Source organism: Pelodiscus sinensis, chromosome 9 (assembly GCF_049634645.1).
Source record: "Pelodiscus sinensis isolate JC-2024 chromosome 9, ASM4963464v1, whole genome shotgun sequence".
In the NCBI taxonomy this organism is placed as follows: domain Eukaryota; kingdom Metazoa; phylum Chordata; order Testudines; family Trionychidae; genus Pelodiscus; species Pelodiscus sinensis.
The window spans coordinates 6,180,584-6,198,072 of record NC_134719.1 but is presented as its reverse complement, the minus strand read 5'-3'; the positions used below and the strand labels follow the sequence as shown (position 1 = coordinate 6,198,072).

General features: G+C 46.4%; 1 protein-coding gene across 2 annotated transcripts in view; it reads left to right on the top strand.

The window, feature by feature from the left end:
* The window catches only part of BEND5 (BEN domain containing 5), a 1,533,100-nt gene that overhangs the window by 1,377,953 nt on the left and 137,658 nt on the right, over positions 1–17,489 (top strand). For both annotated transcript variants that reach the window (XM_075935948.1, XM_006126434.4), the window contains one exon: positions 14,933–15,095. In XM_075935948.1, coding sequence (XP_075792063.1) covers positions 14,933–15,095 — 163 coding nt within the window. The remainder of the gene's footprint in view (positions 1–14,932; positions 15,096–17,489) is intronic.

The following is a 17,489-nucleotide window of genomic DNA, read 5'->3' as shown; positions in this document are numbered from 1 at the left end:
TCAGCGTGAGAATGTGTGGATGTTTAGCTGGATCTCCTGAGGGCCCGGTCTCAGGACCTTCTCTCTTGCTGCTACAACTCCTTCTCCTCACACGTGGCACTTTGGCCTGGGAGGACCCTACATTGGAAGTGGGAAAGTCCTTCCTAGGCTGGCAGGTATTCTCAGAAGAGAAACTCTACAGCCCAGCCCTGTCTTGGAGTGTACGTCCAGCAGGTTTGCTCCATGTCGGGGGTGGCATCACGCCATGATCTTCTCCTGCTCTGCCAGAAGAGAACTTCAAAGGGGATCCTGCTCTGCTTCAAGAATTTAGGCTCAGTGTGTTTCCTGGGCGGGCTGTGCATATCCCTCGAGGAGACATCCCGGAGCATAGAACCGCACAGTCCAATGCTATAGACCAGTGGTCACCAACCAGTCGTGAGGGATCTGCTGGTAGATCTTGGAGCCTCTAGCAGAGGACCCTGACTGGTTGGCCAAGAGGCTGTCAAGTGCCAGCACTCCAGCTGCCCGTCCCCCAGTGCTGCGTATCTTCTGCCGTTTGGCTTGGAGCTTTGCCCCCCACGGGAACCTCCTGCTTGCGGTACAGGGAAGGGGTTGATGTCAGGGTGCCCCCTCCCACCCTGTAGTCTATCTCCACAGAATGGGAGGGGGCATAACAGGGCTTGCAATGGAGGGAGTTTGCTGTCTGCTTTTGAGAATAGTGCAGGGCCAGGGTGGGGTGAGCCTGCCTTAGCCACCTGCACAACCACCCAGGAGCCACCCTAGGTAAGCAGTGTCCAGCGGGAGCCAGCTCCAAAACCCTGCCCCAGTCGTGAACCCCCTCCCCCCACCGCAACTCCTCAAGCCCTGAGCTCCCTGGACCCAAACTCCCCTGAACCCACTCTAGCACCCCAACTCCCTGCCCCAGGCTCAGCTCAGAGCCCCTCTCACACTCCAAATCCCTTAGCCCAAGACCAGAGCCTGCACCCCAACCCTCTGCCCCTGCCTGGTGAAAGGGAGGAAGAATGGGGGAGAGAAGGAGGGAAGACGGAGGGAGCATGGGTGGGGCCTCGGAGAAGGGGCACGGAGGAGGCGGAGCAAGGGTATTTGGGTTTGAGGTAGATGAGGGATTGCACTTAAATTCAAAAAGTGATCTTGTGCTTAAAAAGATTGGAGACCCCTGCTCTAGAAGAAGGGATGAGGTAGAAGGAATGGCAGAAAGTCTGGGCCAGTTCTTATCTTCCCCAGAGCACTCTGCCAGGAGCGTGTTGACTAAATTTGGTGGGAAGTATTGAGAACAGGGCACTGGGCATCCACGCTGTTGGCTTCTGTTCCTGGCATTGCCAAGTTCTCTGTGGAAATTCTTGGGCTATTTGCCTCAGTACCCCAGTCACAATTTACATGTTCAGTTCAAATACATATCAGACTTGAGTGTGCTTAATAAAGGAGGCTGGGATTTTCCCCGAAGGCCCAGGGAAGGAGGCACCCAAATCCGCTTGAGTTGGGTGCCTAACTTTGGAAGGCGCCTTTGAGAGAGAAGAAGGATTACTCAATATTTAAGGTACTAACTTAGTGCTTGAGAGACCTGGGTTCCAGCTTTGGCTCTGCCACAGGCTTTCTGTGAGACCCTCTGCAAGTCACTTAGCCTCTCTGTATCTCTGTTTCCCCCCTGTACAATGGAACGAATAGTACTGGCTTAGCTTACAGGGGTGTTGTACGGATAAACACATTGAAGACTGCAACATGTTCAGATGTTAGAGTGACAGCGAAGTACCTAAAATGGACAGAAAATTGGAGTTTCCGTGTGTGTGTGACAGGTTCTTTCTGTTAACAAGAGGCACGAGGTTTCTCTAATAAATCAAACTCTCCCTTAAAAAGGGATGTAGGAAATAGGTGCCAACAATTAAATAAACAATGATGCCTCCCGCTCGACCCGTAGCTGTGTCTTTAGTGGTAGCTGGAAGATTAAAATGTCTGTTGGCTCCCAGCACGTCACAGATCAGTCTGGTGCTGCTGGAACACAGTACAATGTCAGCACCCCCAACCTATGTAGTTGCTATGTCATTTAATGCAGCATCGGATTTGTTTGCAGTGTGAGCCAGCGTGTCATACAATGAACCGGTTAAGTGGCAGGTCCCACAACAGTAGCGACACTGCTGTTCAATATCAGAGGACAGCTTTGCAGCCCACTGATCTCTTGTTTTGCTTGGAGGAAGTACCCTGGCCTCAATCCAAAGCATTAATCTCTGCATAGAGCAGAATGCATATTTGGTGTACACATATCCAGATGGGAATGGATCACTTGTGGAGGTGAAAACAACGAGGGGAGGCACCAGTGTGTATTCAAGGGACCCCTGGAAGTTCCCACTGTTTTCCAAATGGAACAGTCTCAAAGTTACAGGAGTTGTGCGAACAGTTGGAAATATCATTGACTCTGCGACTAGGATTGCCGCACAAAAGGTCTAGAAAGATTCCTCGAGTTTTGGGTGTTTGAAAGTGGGGGGGAAGCATTGGCGATTAAAAATTGTGTATGTAAATACAGTCCCTTGAATGTGCCCAGAGGAGGGGGAAGTGCCTCGTTAGCACGATCAGGCCAATATCTGTAAGTGTGGGAATAGGCCAGTGTTGTTGCTAATTAATTTCCCAAAGCTTCAGGAGGTCTCATTTTACATTGTACGCCTCTGCAGCCATTTGTTGGGATTATAATACTTCAACAGCAGCACTTCAAGTGAAAGCTGGCGGCCGCGTGAAGTGTTGTCCATAATTGACTCGCTCCATGTCTTCACACGGCAGAGAGACAATGTTCCATTCTGTTATCCATTGACAGTATCGTTGCAAAGATTACTCTCCTTAAAGCATCTGTCAACCTTGATTGATTTACCAGGGACAAAGAACTGAAAAGGTTTGAAGTGCGGGTAAAATTTTTGCCACCGTTTAGCATATATAATGGTTCTCCTTTGATGTCAAAAGCTCATATTCTATTAATAATGCAGAGGGCTTTTGAATGCAGACTGCTTGTATGGAGTTCCGCACTAATAGCCGCGTTTCTGCGAAATGGGATTCACTTTGGGAAAGCAGTCATTAGTCTGGGTTTTACATGCTCAGAATCAATCCCGATTCAATGGGATTTCTTTCAATGCTCTGCAGGATTGCAGCTGAGCCCAGAGCGGGCTAGGAAGAGCAGGCAAATCCTAGGCTTCCCATCCAGCTGGGAATTTGGCAGCAAGCATACAGTGAGATGAAAACTAGCAAGGACAAGTCAAAGATGATGCTATCAAAGGCCTTGTTTGGTTTGTCTGGTGATCTGCCATTAATATATCGAAGAGTGCATTTCACGTGTGGCTTCTTTCTTCACCTATCGTTGCCAACAGGCCATTTTGTTTAAAGGGTAGCATAAGAGGGAGAATGGTCTAGAGATTTGCGCATGAGTGGAGATAGTTGTGTCCGGCTCTGCTATTGACTCACTTGTGTGACCTCAGGCAAGTCACCTAACATCTCCCTGCCCTACCTCCTAAGGGAGGCTACATCTATCCTGCAGACTTCTTGTGCAGGAAGCTTTTATCAGAAGAGATCTTCTGCAAAAAAAAGTCTTGAAAAAGTGCATTGAAAAAGCGATGCGTTTTTGCACAAGAGAGTATCCAGACTGCGTGGACGCTGTCTTGAAAGTGAGCTCTGATTGCTATGTACAGAATGGCCACCAGAGCACCTGTGCTTTTTCCTTTTTCCTCTTTTTGCACAAAACCCTCTTTTCCCCAACCACACATACCTTTTTGTGAAAGAACTCTTTTGCAAAAAAGGCTTCTTCCTCGTAGAAAGAGGAATACCAATTGTGCAAAAACCCCTCTGTTCTTTTGATTTTTTTTTTGTGCACAAAAACGCACTTGAAGTGTGGATGCTCCACAAGTTTTGTCAGAAAAACTACCGTTTTTCCGACAAAACTCTGTACTGTAGACATAGCCCGAAAGGTTAAGGAAATAAATACATGCCTTATTGGAGCACTGAGGATTAATTAGCCTGGACAATACACGTGATATGCACACAAAAAAAATCTTGATTTTTCGCACCTCTTTGGAAATGAATCCCATTTTAAAGGCATCACTAGATTTTTTAATTCCCAGATACGGCAGCCCTGAGTTGGGGGCATGTCTTCCAGATTCGAAACAATTTCCAATAACCGCCTCCACCAGGAGGAAATGAAAAGCCAGGTACTATTCCTGTAGGTGTCACCAAAACCCACTATCTTATACTCTGCAGCGGCTGTGCAGCAACTGATATCTACAAACACATCCCACTTTCTTACATGAGCATTCACCTGGATGCAGCTGCATAAATAAGGGAACAGGCACACACAGAAAATCTGTGAAGTTTTGCTGTGTGACAAATATGTCAGAGACAGATTTACTTGGGCTGCCATATGGGAAATAAAGACAGAATTGGTAGGGAACGCTTTTATATTTTCAAGCTCCTAGAAAGATATTTTTAAACAACAGAGTAAATATATTATCTTCTAAAGCTATAATAGAAAGAATTGACAGTCTCTTTTGAAAAGGCTGGCTAATCAGGTTTTATGAGCAGCTGTTGACACCTTCTCTGAACGCATTACACGTCCTCCATAGATAGGAGTTGTTGCAGAATTTGGAGAGTTGTTCTTAGTTTGACATTTCTCATTCTGGAGAGTGGGTTAGTCATAATGGCCCAGATACAAGCACTTGAGCATTTCAAGAGCACGCTAGCCATAGGGATGGCTAATTTTGACCTTTGTGACAGTATTAAAGGAGACCATCTGTTGTCTCTGGTTCAGTTACAAGTAACAACCAGAGCCGCTCTATAAGGGTTTTATCGTCGCCCATGGATTGCTTTTCTGGCTGCTAAATGAAAAAAGATTTTGGTCAAAGATCCATGTTCAGGTAGCAACACAGTGAATAGATGACATCCAGGGCCCTTTATATTTCTTTGAAGTTCCCCACCCTCCTGCCACCACGCCTTCTTTCCCCGTGTGCCTCAGAGCAGAATAGCTATAATATTACTCCTAATTTTCATTATTGTTTACAGTATCAGTCCCCTTTCTGCCCAGTACTGTACAAACACAGTGAAGGACTGGCCCTGCCGAGAACACTTTACAACTACGTCTACGCTACGAGTTTTTGCGGCAGAAAATATGCTAATGAGGGACTCATTAGCATGAGTCGTCACATCATTAGCATATTTTCTGCTGGGGGTTTTTTTTGCACAAGGGGTTTTTGTGCAAAAAGAAGCAGTGTGGACAGGGTTTTTTTGTGCAAAACCCCTGTTTTGTGCAAGATCCTTATGCCTATCCTGGAGTTATTCTGCACACAAAAAAAGGAGGCTTTGTGCCCCCCAAAAAAGTCCACACTGCTTCTTTTTGCGCAAAAACCCCTTGCACAAAAAGAAAGGGCAGACAATATGCTAATGATGTTGCGACTCATGCTAATGAGTCCCTCGTTAGCATATTTTCTGCTGAAAAAACTTGTAGTGTAGACGTAGTCCCTGAGTAGAAAAGAGTGGGGAGGGAGGCTGAGGTGAAGGAACTCACTCAGCATCCCACAGAAGCTTGGAGGACAGCAGCCATCTTTCCTGTGTGGTAGGTCCAATGCCTAAGCCGCTAGATCACACCATCTTCCCCGGAGGCTGAGATCCCTGTGCATTTCTTACGGTGTTTCCACCTATTTAGCACATAAACCATTCAGCAATCCCTCAAGCCAGTCTTAGAACTGTTCTGCCTGCTGTTTGGGCCTGATGAGCAACACGCTGAATGAATGCAGGGCCCTTTGTCTCCACGTCCTTGTCCCCCATCAGAGAGGTGAGGCAGTCGAGGGACGGAGAGACTGCGACCACCATTTTGAAATCTGGATGCCTGACGTTAGGCATCTAGGGCTGGCGCTATACTAGCCATTGGCTGCTGGAAATCCCACTCCCTTGGTGGGCTTCCTCCCCTGGAAGCAGATCTCTAGGAAAAGAAGGGCAACGAGCATAACGCCCTTGGTCTTGAAGCCTGGGAGAAAAGAGACAGCTGTCACATCCTGGGCTCCTCCCAATGGCTGCTGAAACCAAGTGGGCTGAGAAGCTCCTAGGGATATAGCTCCAGCTAAGGTACCACCCACACGTGTTCTGATTGGATGATTGCTTGGCTGCACTGATTGGTCCAGCTATGCTATTTAACCCTGGAGAAGTAACCAGACTTGTGCCAGCCACAAGGTGGTCTCCTGTGGTGACTGCATTGGGCCCTGATTGGGTCTGCTTCCAACACTCGGCCCTGTTCCAGCCATCTGTGCTGCTCCTGCCTTCGCCCTGTTGCTGCTTAATCCTTGTCTCTTCTCCAATCCTTACACATAACCTACAACAAAAAAACCTTAAAAAACAATGGATAGTCTTGCTGCACCTTAAAGATGAACAAAACATGTGGATGAGCTCATTAGCTTTCGTGGGTACAGCCCACTTCTTCAGATGAATGGAGTATTTAAAGTCCAGTTCCAAAATAAACAGGGGATGGGGAGGAGAAGGAAGGGGAAAAAATAGTGAATTAGAGCATTCATGTTACATGAAGTTGATAGAGAAGGTGCAAATTCTTCTTAAGTACCCATTGTTTGGTTGGTTAAGTCATTAGGATGTGGAAGGCGGTATGCTAGCCATGTCTTTATTCATATTTTTGTGATGGGTCCCAAACCTGTAAATGAAGTTAGGTTCCAAGGCTTCCCTGTGTATTTGGCTTGTAGAATTGGCCTGAAATAATACAGTGATTGTGAGATCCATTAATGGCCTGGGCAGGTGAAAGTTTCTCCAATAGGTTTTTGTGTCCATTCATTCTTTCCCATAGAGACTGTCCCGTTTGGCCAATATACATGGCAGCGGGACATTGCTGGCATTTGATGGCATAGATCACATTAGTGGACGTACTGTTAAATGAACCTCTGATGTGGTGGCTGATGTGGTTGGGCGCAGTGATGGAATCGGTTGTGTAGATGCTGAGTTGGTACCAGGGCTGATTGCAAAGGTGGGTTCCTGGATGAGTATGATGGAGGTATGCTTCATGGTTAATGGAAAGAATTTGTTTGAGGTTAGGGGGTTGTCTGTAGGCGAGCATTGGCCTTTCCGCCAAGGCCTTTGAGAGTGAGGGGTCATTTTCCAGGATACGGTGTAGACTGTTGATAATGCATTGAAGGGGCTTAAGTTGTGGACTGTACATGATGACAAGTGGAATTCTGTTTTCTCTTCTTGGCCTGTCTTGAAGTAGTTCTTGTCTGGGTACTCTTCCGGCTCTGTCAATTGATCAGCCTTGGTTGTCCAGCGACTAAAAGGGCTGGGAGCAGATGACAATCAATTAGAGACCAGCAGACTAATTAAAAAGGGCTGGTTTCTTCTGTCAAACGGGGCAAATTCTGGGGAGGAAAGAAGGGTCTTTCCTCTACCATAACCCAAGAAGCCAAGCATGGTGAAGGCCCACTGTTGACCACACCTTGTTTTAAAGTCACTGAGAGCTTTCTTAATTTACTCTGTGTGAGTGTAAAGCCAACACGACTTAGACTTTGGTCTATTTATTGAAAACTAGGTGAGCTCACTTCACAAGATACTGCGGTGGTTTAGGCAAGCTGGTGGCACACTTAAATTACTCAGCTGAATTTTAGCCTCTGAATTTCCTGTTTTCCTTAATGATTTTCCTATCTTCAATCACGCCCTCCATCTGAGCATCTCATTCCTCAGCTGCTTTCTGATGCTGATAATTAAAATTGTTTTCTCCTTTCTTTCTCTCCTTCCCCTTCTTCCATCTCTCCTACATAGATTCATAGAACATTAGAGGTCATCAAGTCCAGTTCCTACAATCACGATAGGACCAAGCACCATCTAGACCATCCCTGATAGATGTCTGTCTAACCTGCTCTTAAATATCTCCAGGGATGGAGATTCCACAACCTCCCTAGGCAATTTATTCCAGTCATTAACCACCCTGACAGTTCAGAAGTTTTTCCTAATATCCAACCTAAACATCCCTTGTTGCAATTTAAGCCCATTGCTTCTTGTCCTATCCTTAGAGGCTAAGGAGAACCATTTTTCTCCCTCCTCTTTGTAACACCCTTTTAGATACTTGAAAACCATCATCATGTGCCTTCTCAGTCTTCTCTTTTCTAAACTAAACATACCCAATTCTTTCAGTCTTCCCTCATAGCTCATGTTTTCTAGATCTTTAATCATTTTTGTTGCTCTTCTCTGGACTTTCTCCAATTTCTCCACATCTTTCTTGAAATGTGGTGCCCGAAACTGTACACAATACTCCAACTGAGGTCTACAGCTCAATTCCTTACTGCTTTCTTTGATCTGTGTCATTCAACAAGCCTTTTCCCGTGTGCTAGTGACAGCTGCTGCCATCTGTCCGTGCCTTTGCTTGTTGGATGCCCTGTTCTATAATCTTGTGATCCATAGCTCTAATCTCTGAAACCACCCAGTGTATTCTGGAGCACCACAGAGGGAAGCACTGTGGATTAATGCCGGGGCTAATCCCAGGACACAAGTGGTGGACCAAGCAAAGGATTGGCAGGATAGTTGGTTTGGAGTTGAAAAGGGGCAATTTGCATTACAAATCAAATCATGAGGCGCAAACAGGAATGTGGGTTATCCAGTCCAGGGATATATCTCTTTTATGTATCCCTTGTCACTGGAATACCACAGACTTCTGCGTTCAGGCAGGCTTTGTCAACATCCTGCAAGATAAACAGGTCTCCCCAGAAATCTCTTAAAACCAGACCTCCACAGTAATGTTTCTACCGTCCTGTTTGTTGTCTTATGCCGGTGGCATTTCCAGGAAGACAAATATATCCATTATTTGTTTGTTTCCCCTTTGGGATACATTTTTGTTCACTGCTCCTTGAACATGTTGCTGTGTTTTGAGGGCGGGAAGAAGGGGGGCAGGAGAATGTGTTTGTGGTGACACAGGCAGCGGTCTGTAAATCGTATGTTTGAGTAAGTATGTCTCCCTCTCTCAGGGACACTCGCCTCTGGAGATTCCTGGCCCATCTGTCATGTGATAGTGGATCAGTCCAGGACCTTGTTACCCAAAGGGTTGTCTTTGCATTAATCCATTCAACTAAGGGGCGGGTGGAATAAACACCCACAAGCCATGCAGTTGTTTGTTTTTCTTTCTGTTCCTTTCTGGCTGGAAACATTTAGAAACAATGACTGCTAAGTCATTAGGGTTAGTACGGACCATGCTCGACCACCAGCTGCCTCCTGCACCATGTGCTATGCCCCGTGTGTGTCCATTGAATGCAATTGACCAGGAGTCATGAGGGAGTCGCCATCGCTGCCAAAATTGAACTCAAAATTGGATAGTTTTCTAACAAGTCTGCTCTCGGAATTATTTTGGCTGAGGTTTTGTGGCCTGTGTAGAACAGAAGGTCAGTCTAGATCAGGGGAGGGCAATAATTTTTGAAGGGGGGGGCCACTTCACAAATTTCTGAAGTGGGCGGGGCCTTAGGTGGAAGGGGCGGGGCCAGGAAACGTCCCATGCTTCCCCGCCCCTGGATCATGATTGACATTGGGTGTGGGAGTGTGTGAGGTCTTCCCCCCATCCCTGTCCTGCAAGGGGTGCGCAGCGCCTAGAGAGAACCACTGGTTTGAACAGATGTTAGTTCCCTCTGGTGCTACGCACCCCTGTTGGGGGCAGGAAACTTCCAGCACTTCCCCCACCCTTGGTCTGGATTGGCTTGGGGGCAGGGAAGCAGAACGGCAGCTGCGGAGCAGATGAACTAGCTTAGTGGACCAGATTGGTCCGTGGAGGCTGTCTTGCCTACCCCTGGACTAGCTGATTACAACAGTCCCTTCTGGCCTTGGAATCGATCAAGGTATGAATCCACCCAGGGGCAGATGACCATTTTGCGGGGCCCAGGGCAGCCCAGTTTCGCGGGGCCCCCCTTTGCCATGGTGCATGCGCTGAGCTTCTTGAAGCGCGGGGCCTGGGGCGGCCGCTCCACTCACCTTGCTCTATATCCGCCCCTGAATCCACCCTAGATTTGCAAATATGCTTTATTTCGCCTTCCAGTTGCGTTCCCTTCCATGGAGGACCACATTAATTCCTTCAGCCACACACTTCCTGGAGTCCCAACTTAACTTGGCAGTTTGTTGATGATGCATGAGACAGGAGCGCACAACAGCTCCCTCCTTCACAGCCTGGGGCTGCTGACCAGACAAAACAATCTGTTTTTGTCAGCAAACTTAAGCAGGCATGACTCAGAAGACACTTAGGAGGGGAAAGGTTCCCGTATCCCCTTGATGCATGTGTGTATGTCCCATTAAGGCTAATAGGAGTTGTGCTGGCTTGTAAAGAGGATATTGGACCCCCTTAGGGAGAATAAAATACGTGTGTGCTCTAACACAATGCTTTTTAACCATCTTTTTTCCAAGTAGAATCACACTCTAAATCCTGAGAGAGTGGCCCAGCGTGGGTTGTGTGTGTGCTGGCCCCAGTGATATTGCCATGCAGGATTGCTGATACTTTATTACAGTGTGAGGATCTTTGGTTTTGTCGATCTCATTCTTAGGGGTAGGCAAAGTGGATCGGATCATATCAGAACCTTCCCTCTCTCAGCCTGCAAACTGCCAGGCTGGAAATAGAGCAGATAATGTTCCCTCATTATCTTGTTGCTGCTGCCCATCTTAGCACTTCCTGCTTCCAACTGGGAACAGAAGACCCCAAACATTGTGACACATATCTTCCCTGCATTGGCAGGAAGAACAAGAGTCTTGTGGGGGGTTCCAGCCTACTTCTGCTGACCCGAGGGGTTTGGAAAAGCACCAAATTATGACACGCTTTTTCAAATTGCACCTGGTCTTTCAAATCGTCTACACTTCAGCAATAGTTAGTTATTCTAAGAAATTGAATCATCTCCCTTTCTGCACCAGAAATGTACTGAGACTGCAGGGAGAGATTTGCACATGAGTCTGTGAGCAATTGGAGTTCTGGTTTTAGTTTATCACATCTCTATTTCCAACATCCTTCCTTTTTACTCGCCACCAATGTACCCTCTACTTTTTTCCATCTGTGTGCAGAATAAATTTTGTTATGTGCACTGAATAATGTGTGAATGTACACCACCAGTAGAAACATATGCTGACAGCTGTGGGTGCTCTGCTGATTACCTGGGAGGCATTTGAATCTTCTGGGTTGCCGTCCAAGAGCTCAACTTAGAGGGAACACTGCTTGCCACATCTTTCAAATCAGCCACCCACTTCTGTGATCTCCCTTCATGTTAAGCAATTCCATCTATGTTTCAGAGGCTGGCTATATTTCTTTGTGAAAGAAATAAAGTAAAAGATCCACCTCCTGATTTCATGGTTTCCATATCTCTTGACCCTTTTTTTCACACAATCGATAGGCTATTGCGGGAAACAGTAACCCATATGACTTCCAGACTATTAAGGGTGCTAATGAAACTGGTGTGAGGACAGAGTTAAGCTGGCTTAGAAGTAGGAAGCTTCCTCGAGGCTTTCGGAAACAGAAGGAGATAACACTTTGACTGGTAAGATAGCTGTTTGTTGGGCTACTGAATGCGAGACTGGCATGGGCAGAGCAGAGGCTGCTGTGCACACCACGGAAGTCATTAGTTCAATACGTTAGGGGAAAGAGAGCTTCCAGCCGCGCCCCTCTCAGAATGCACTGCTAGAATGATCACAAAAGAGTAACCATTCGTAATACCCCTACTTACAGTCTTCCTTGGCAAAGATTTCAAAGCTGGTGTGGTTCTGTGCACCCTGTCCAACTTCCCCAGATTTTAGTGAAAGGCCTAGACCTAGATCTCGATGATAGTGTAAACGTTTTCACTGAATGAATTTGATGCACTTTAGGGTTCATTCCATCTCCCAATAGCAGCTTTCTTCTTCCTTGGTGACAACTCGGTCATTTTTTTTGTGTTTTGGGGGTGGTTTTTTGGCCTCTCATGACTATATTCCGGAGCTGTGTGTGGCAGTTTCAGGAAGCGAACCTGGTTTAAGAAATCTAAGTGTTCTTTTGACAGAGTTCATCTGTGGACAGCATTAATGGATCACTTCAGAGATGTTCTGAGTAAAGATTGCACTTGTCTATTGCTGCCGATGATGTATAAAGAACACGAGACAATTTGTATGCATAATCCTGGCTTATCCCAGTAGGTAAAGCGTTTATTGCTTAGCCATTAAACAAAGCATGAGCAGCCGACACAGAGATTGTTACTCTACAGGAGACATTGCAAAATATAACTTTCTTTTCAGAAGAGACATGGGATTGGATAACCTATCTTTGGTAGTTCTGAGTAGCGCCAAAGCAAAGCACAAGAGAGAGCATTAAGGGCAGAAGTTTGTCTTTTAACTCTGAATTCGTCTGTTTTTGTGGGTCTCCATCTAACCTATCAGGACAACAGGTCAAAATGAGACCCATTTGTGTGTGTGTGTGTGTGCAGTTAGTGATATGTGTGTCGTAAGTGCACAACTTCACCTACATGTGCAATGGCGGAATGTATACTCATTAACCTATTCGTGTATTCAAAAGGATGTTTTATACGGAAAAGAGCTTTGCATGCACAAGTGATAATGCACAGAATTTGGGTGCAGACATTGCAAGCTAGGTCAAAGGTCAACATGTGGTCTTTCAGGTTAATTTGACAGGAACTTTTGTGGCAGGTTTACTATCCTCCATTTTACCTCTAGCCACGTCTGCACCTACCCTGTAGAATGTGATGCAGTATGACGTAGACTACAGACATCCTCTGCGTCATACCTATCAATCTAATTACAGGAGAAAATGGGAATTATATTTGACTAGTTCCGGTATATGAAAAGTTGATCTTTCAGGCCCTATCCACATGGCATTCAGGACTGTGCTAGCTACAACCAGATATCAAGTTGGTTGATGACAACATGGTTTCCCTCTTCCTCCACCTGTGTCCTGTCCATAGTCAGTGTTGCATTGGACTGGCAGCTTGTAGTCCAGCCTGAGGAGTATTGCATTGCTGTACTGTCCCAGACGCAGGGCTCAGAGAGTCACAGTGTGGTCACTGCTGCCCCCTTAGTCCATGGCGGAAATGAACTATGCTAGGCCTTTATTAGTCGAGCTCCTATACCCTTTCATACTCTCTTTGCTGTCTTGGACAGCCACTGGGGGACCAGACCAGAGGTTTCACCTACTTCCTGTCCCTCTGGGCAAAAATGGATGTAACAGCCTAGCAGCTTGACCCCCACGCCTGTCCCTGGCCAGAGACGGCCACAGCCTCAACCCCCCCCCCCCCCCAAGGATGCAGAGATCCCTGCTGCACAGCTCTGAGTCATGCAAGAGGTGCAGATGTCTCCCTCCTGTAGCAATCCCCACAGAGCAGAGCCACACCAGGTCTGGCACTGGCAGACTCCAAAGAGGTAGAATCATGACTCTTGCCATTCTGTTTTGCTGTGGTCCGGCTTCCCGCCTGCTTCACTATTTAGCAGCCTGGCTTCTTGTTTGGCATCTCCCAGCCCTCTGGAAAGAGATTTTGCTCCAGAAGTTCTATTCCCTGGACCGTTTGGAAGGCAGGCAGCTAAGTCGCTCTGTGAGCCTTAGTGTCTGTATGTGTGTTAATAATGAATTCCTGTTGATTATGTACAAATCTCCCCTTTCTGAGAACTTCAAAGTCCCCTGTGTTTTGCCTTTTCCGGATTCTGTCCTTTCTTGTTGCTGCTGACACTTTTATGTGGTTCAGACGTGGCGAAATAAATATTTGTTTAGCTACTTTCCTGCTGTGTGTGCTCACTGCATTTGCTTAATGATGACTTTGCTTTGCAAGGGCTTCGGGGTAATAGAGTCTCCCAGGGAAACAAGAGACTAGTTCACTAGCATACCTGCATTGCCTGAGCCAGTATCTCACCCCACCCCATCAAAAATACATTTAGTCTCTCCATTGAATTCGTGAGTAGCCAAACACCCCAACTGCCTGCTCTGTGGAGTTTTCATTTCCCCAGGCTAGTTTCTTCCAGGGCTGTCCTTCCCCATACGCAGAATATACAGCAGTGTAGGGCACCTGAAAATTTGGGGACCACTGGGTTTTAGTGTCCACCCATCTGCCTCTTCCGACCCCTGTTCTGTGGCTCTGCTTCTTCTGGAGAGGATCTAGGTAACTTAAAAATGAAAAAGCTGGCCAGAGCTATTAGCAGAACATGGAACCCGTGAAAGAGCCAGTCCAGTGCTAATGAAGCCGTTTAACAGGCATTTGAAAATTCCAGGTCTAGACTGTCAGTATCTGAATTTACTGCAGGAGTCGACAGGACCTTAGTTTACAATTCGCTTTGGGTATGTCTACACTAGCACCCTAGTTCGAACTAGGGAGGCTAATGTAGGCATTTGAAGTTGCAAATCAAGCCCAGGTTTTAAATATCCCGCGCTTGATTTGCATCTTCCCGGCCGGTCGCCATTTTTGAAATGTACAAGTCTGGACTAACTGCCCGCATCTACACACGGCAGGGACCCGGTAGTTTGAATAAAAGCCCTAGTTCGAACTACCTGTTATTCCTCCTGGAATGAGGTTTAACAGGTAGTTCGAACTAGGGCTTTATTTCGAACTACCGGGTCCCTGCCGTGTGTAGACGCGAGCAGTTAGTCCGGACTCGTAAATTTCAGAAATGGCGACCAGCCAGAAAGATGCAAATCAAGCGCGGGATATTTAAATCCCGGGCTTGATTTGCAACTTCAAATGCCTACATTAGCCTCCCTAGTTCGAACTAAGGGGCTAGTGTAGACAGACCCTTTAAAAATATTTCATTTCTGTGTTGCTGAAGATTATAAAATCACATCTCTAAAAAAATGTTTTGTTTTTTGTTTGTTTGCTACCTATTGAGCTGTTTAAATGTAGACACATTATACACCTTTCTATACACTCTCTTTCCCAAGCCATACACGTTTACACCCATGGTCTCTCCTGATTAGTTCTTTTGTCTTTCTCCCATGCAGTCTAGCACGTCCTTCAACCGCGACGCTGTGAAGGCAGGGACAGGACGACGCTTCCTCGGCGGCTTATTGGACCATACTTCCTATTGCTATACACTGGAAGTCTCATTCTACAGCTACGTCCTTGGAGGAAGTACATCTACTGTCCCCTATACAGAAGAAGCCTGTATCCTTTACAAATCCACCCTTCCTTCTGAATGCTTTGAGGGCACCTGAACTGGATACCTCGGGTAAGATCCGCTCTAAAGATACGAGTTTGCTGAGTTGTGAATACATAACTGGAAATATGTGTTTCTTCCTGATGCTTTAATCTTGTTAGTATTGATGCTCCACACTATATATATATACAAGAAGAGAATAACCTATTTGCTCTAATAGTCCTTTCCACTGCCCATAAAAAAGATTGCTTCCCACACTATGTATCTTCCATTTTTTTTGTTTCTGTCTTCTCCTTTTGCTGTTATCCCTTTACTTGTATGATTGTCAATAGGTGCCTTTAGCAGTGAGTCATAGCTTCTTCCATGCCCGATGGAGGTGAAAAAAGGGGGGAAAAAAGACTGTAATACAGTGTTTCTTAAACTGTGTTCCGTGGCACACCGGTGTGCCATGGAGAACAACAGAATTCAAAATGGCCTCCTTTAAAGAGACAGGCAACTTTTTTTTTTTTGCCCAATAACTTTCCTCTGCCCCTTTTTTTTCTCAATAACTTTCCCCCAACCTTTTTTGTGTGTGTGTGTGTGTGTGTGTGTGCTTTTTTGTGTGTTCCTCATTAAAAATATATATATATTCTTTGGTGTTCCTTTAAAAGATCCATTGGGTCCTAGTGCTCAAAAATAGGGAGGAGGGGAATCCATTAAAATAATCTCTGAAGTTGTTTCTCTTTTGTGGGGTTTGGAATGGGACCATTTTTTATTCTCACAAAATTGTTTGAAATGTACATTTATGGGGGAGAGGGGGAAATCAGTGTTTGAAATTTTCCATTTTTACTTCCCTGCATTCCCTCTTCTTTCATCATCTGGGCAAAAAACGTGTCTTGCCCTCTGTCGTTTTGCACGTTTTAGGGAAGAAAAAAAAATCATTTTCATTGGTGAGAGCTAAAAGTGGCTGGTCAGGAAGGTTTGGACCTGCCAGGTGCTGTAGCAGTTTGATTTTATCTTTGCCCTTCAGCCCTTCCTTTGCCCATGAAGGTAAGCCGCTTCCAAGAAATAGTTCCCTATTCCCCAAACCCAGCTACAGAGCCTCACGTACCACTTAAGAAATGCAGCTCTTTGGCGCTGAAGAGTGGAATTGTCACACCGCTAGATCCTGTTTTAATAACTTGTCTTATTATCTCAGCTCTCTGGCCTTTTAGAAACATGTGTGTTAGCTTCACCTTTAATGTCCCTCCTCACTCGGCACTCAGTGTGTTGACAACTGCTTATTTACTCTCCCTTTAAAAGTCCTATTTATCAAGAACAATCTTAGCGGAGAGAGAGAGAGAGGCAGGCAGTCCCCTGTACAAATGAGATCCTGCTTCTCTTGAATATGCATTCCCTGGGTGATTTACATGTCACGCTCGCTCAGCTTGCTATTCAAAGCAGCCTTTTATTTTATTCCAGGTATTTGGGCTCTTTTTATCTGTGCGGCATCAACTTGTCGTGTGCCGATGGAGCTGTATTGCTCTGGCTTCATACATCATTGCCGTCAGCAACAACCGGCAAGCAGAAAACAAGTTTCTGATCACACTGATTATCTGTGGTGATGATGTATGGAAAGCTTAGGCGGCAGCTTGATTTTCGTAAACCTGGGCTGACCCCTAAGCGCAGCACAGACTCGGTTTGACTCACTAGCCGCTACAGCATAAGCTAGAAAACAATTGGATGGGGCAGGGCAGAGGGCCGCTTCAGGCTCCACCCAATGGGTATGATATTTCTTTTCCACCTGAGGGACGCTTACAGGCTGCCTGTTCTCCCTCCTCAGCTCCATACCCCGATGAGAGGGGGAGATGGGGCTATTGAAGGGAATCTGTGGAGCGATGGCGGCTAATGGATAAGGCTCTGCTCTCACCTGCCTGAGCTCCTCTGCTTGTCAACACGCAGGCCCTCTCCGTGAGAGAGGGTTTCTCCTTGTCCCTGGGAAAATGCATCTAGTGGGCCCTCCGGATTAGACCAAAACTTCACGTGCAAGTTGCTTGCAAATCAGGAATCAGTGCAGGGGCGGGGAACCTTTTTTGGGTCCGGGACCGCTGACCCACAGAAAAATCAGTCAGGGGCCCCACACAAACAAGAAGCAAAAACACAAACAAAGCGTCACTGAGGTGCCCTTGCCTCAGAAGGAGAAAGACACTCCCCACCTTCCCTTTGCACACCGGAGCCTAGGGTGGGCCAGGCTAGTAGACTTTGTGTGCTCCAGACATGGCATAGGGGGTTGGAGGCATAGCTTGGTGGTTTGAGCACTAGCCTGTTAAACACAGAGTTGTGAGCTCAATCCTTGAGGGGGCTGTTTGAAGTAAATCTGTTAGGGATGATACTTGGTCCTGCATTAAAGGCAGGGGACTGGACTTGATGATCTGTCGAGTCCT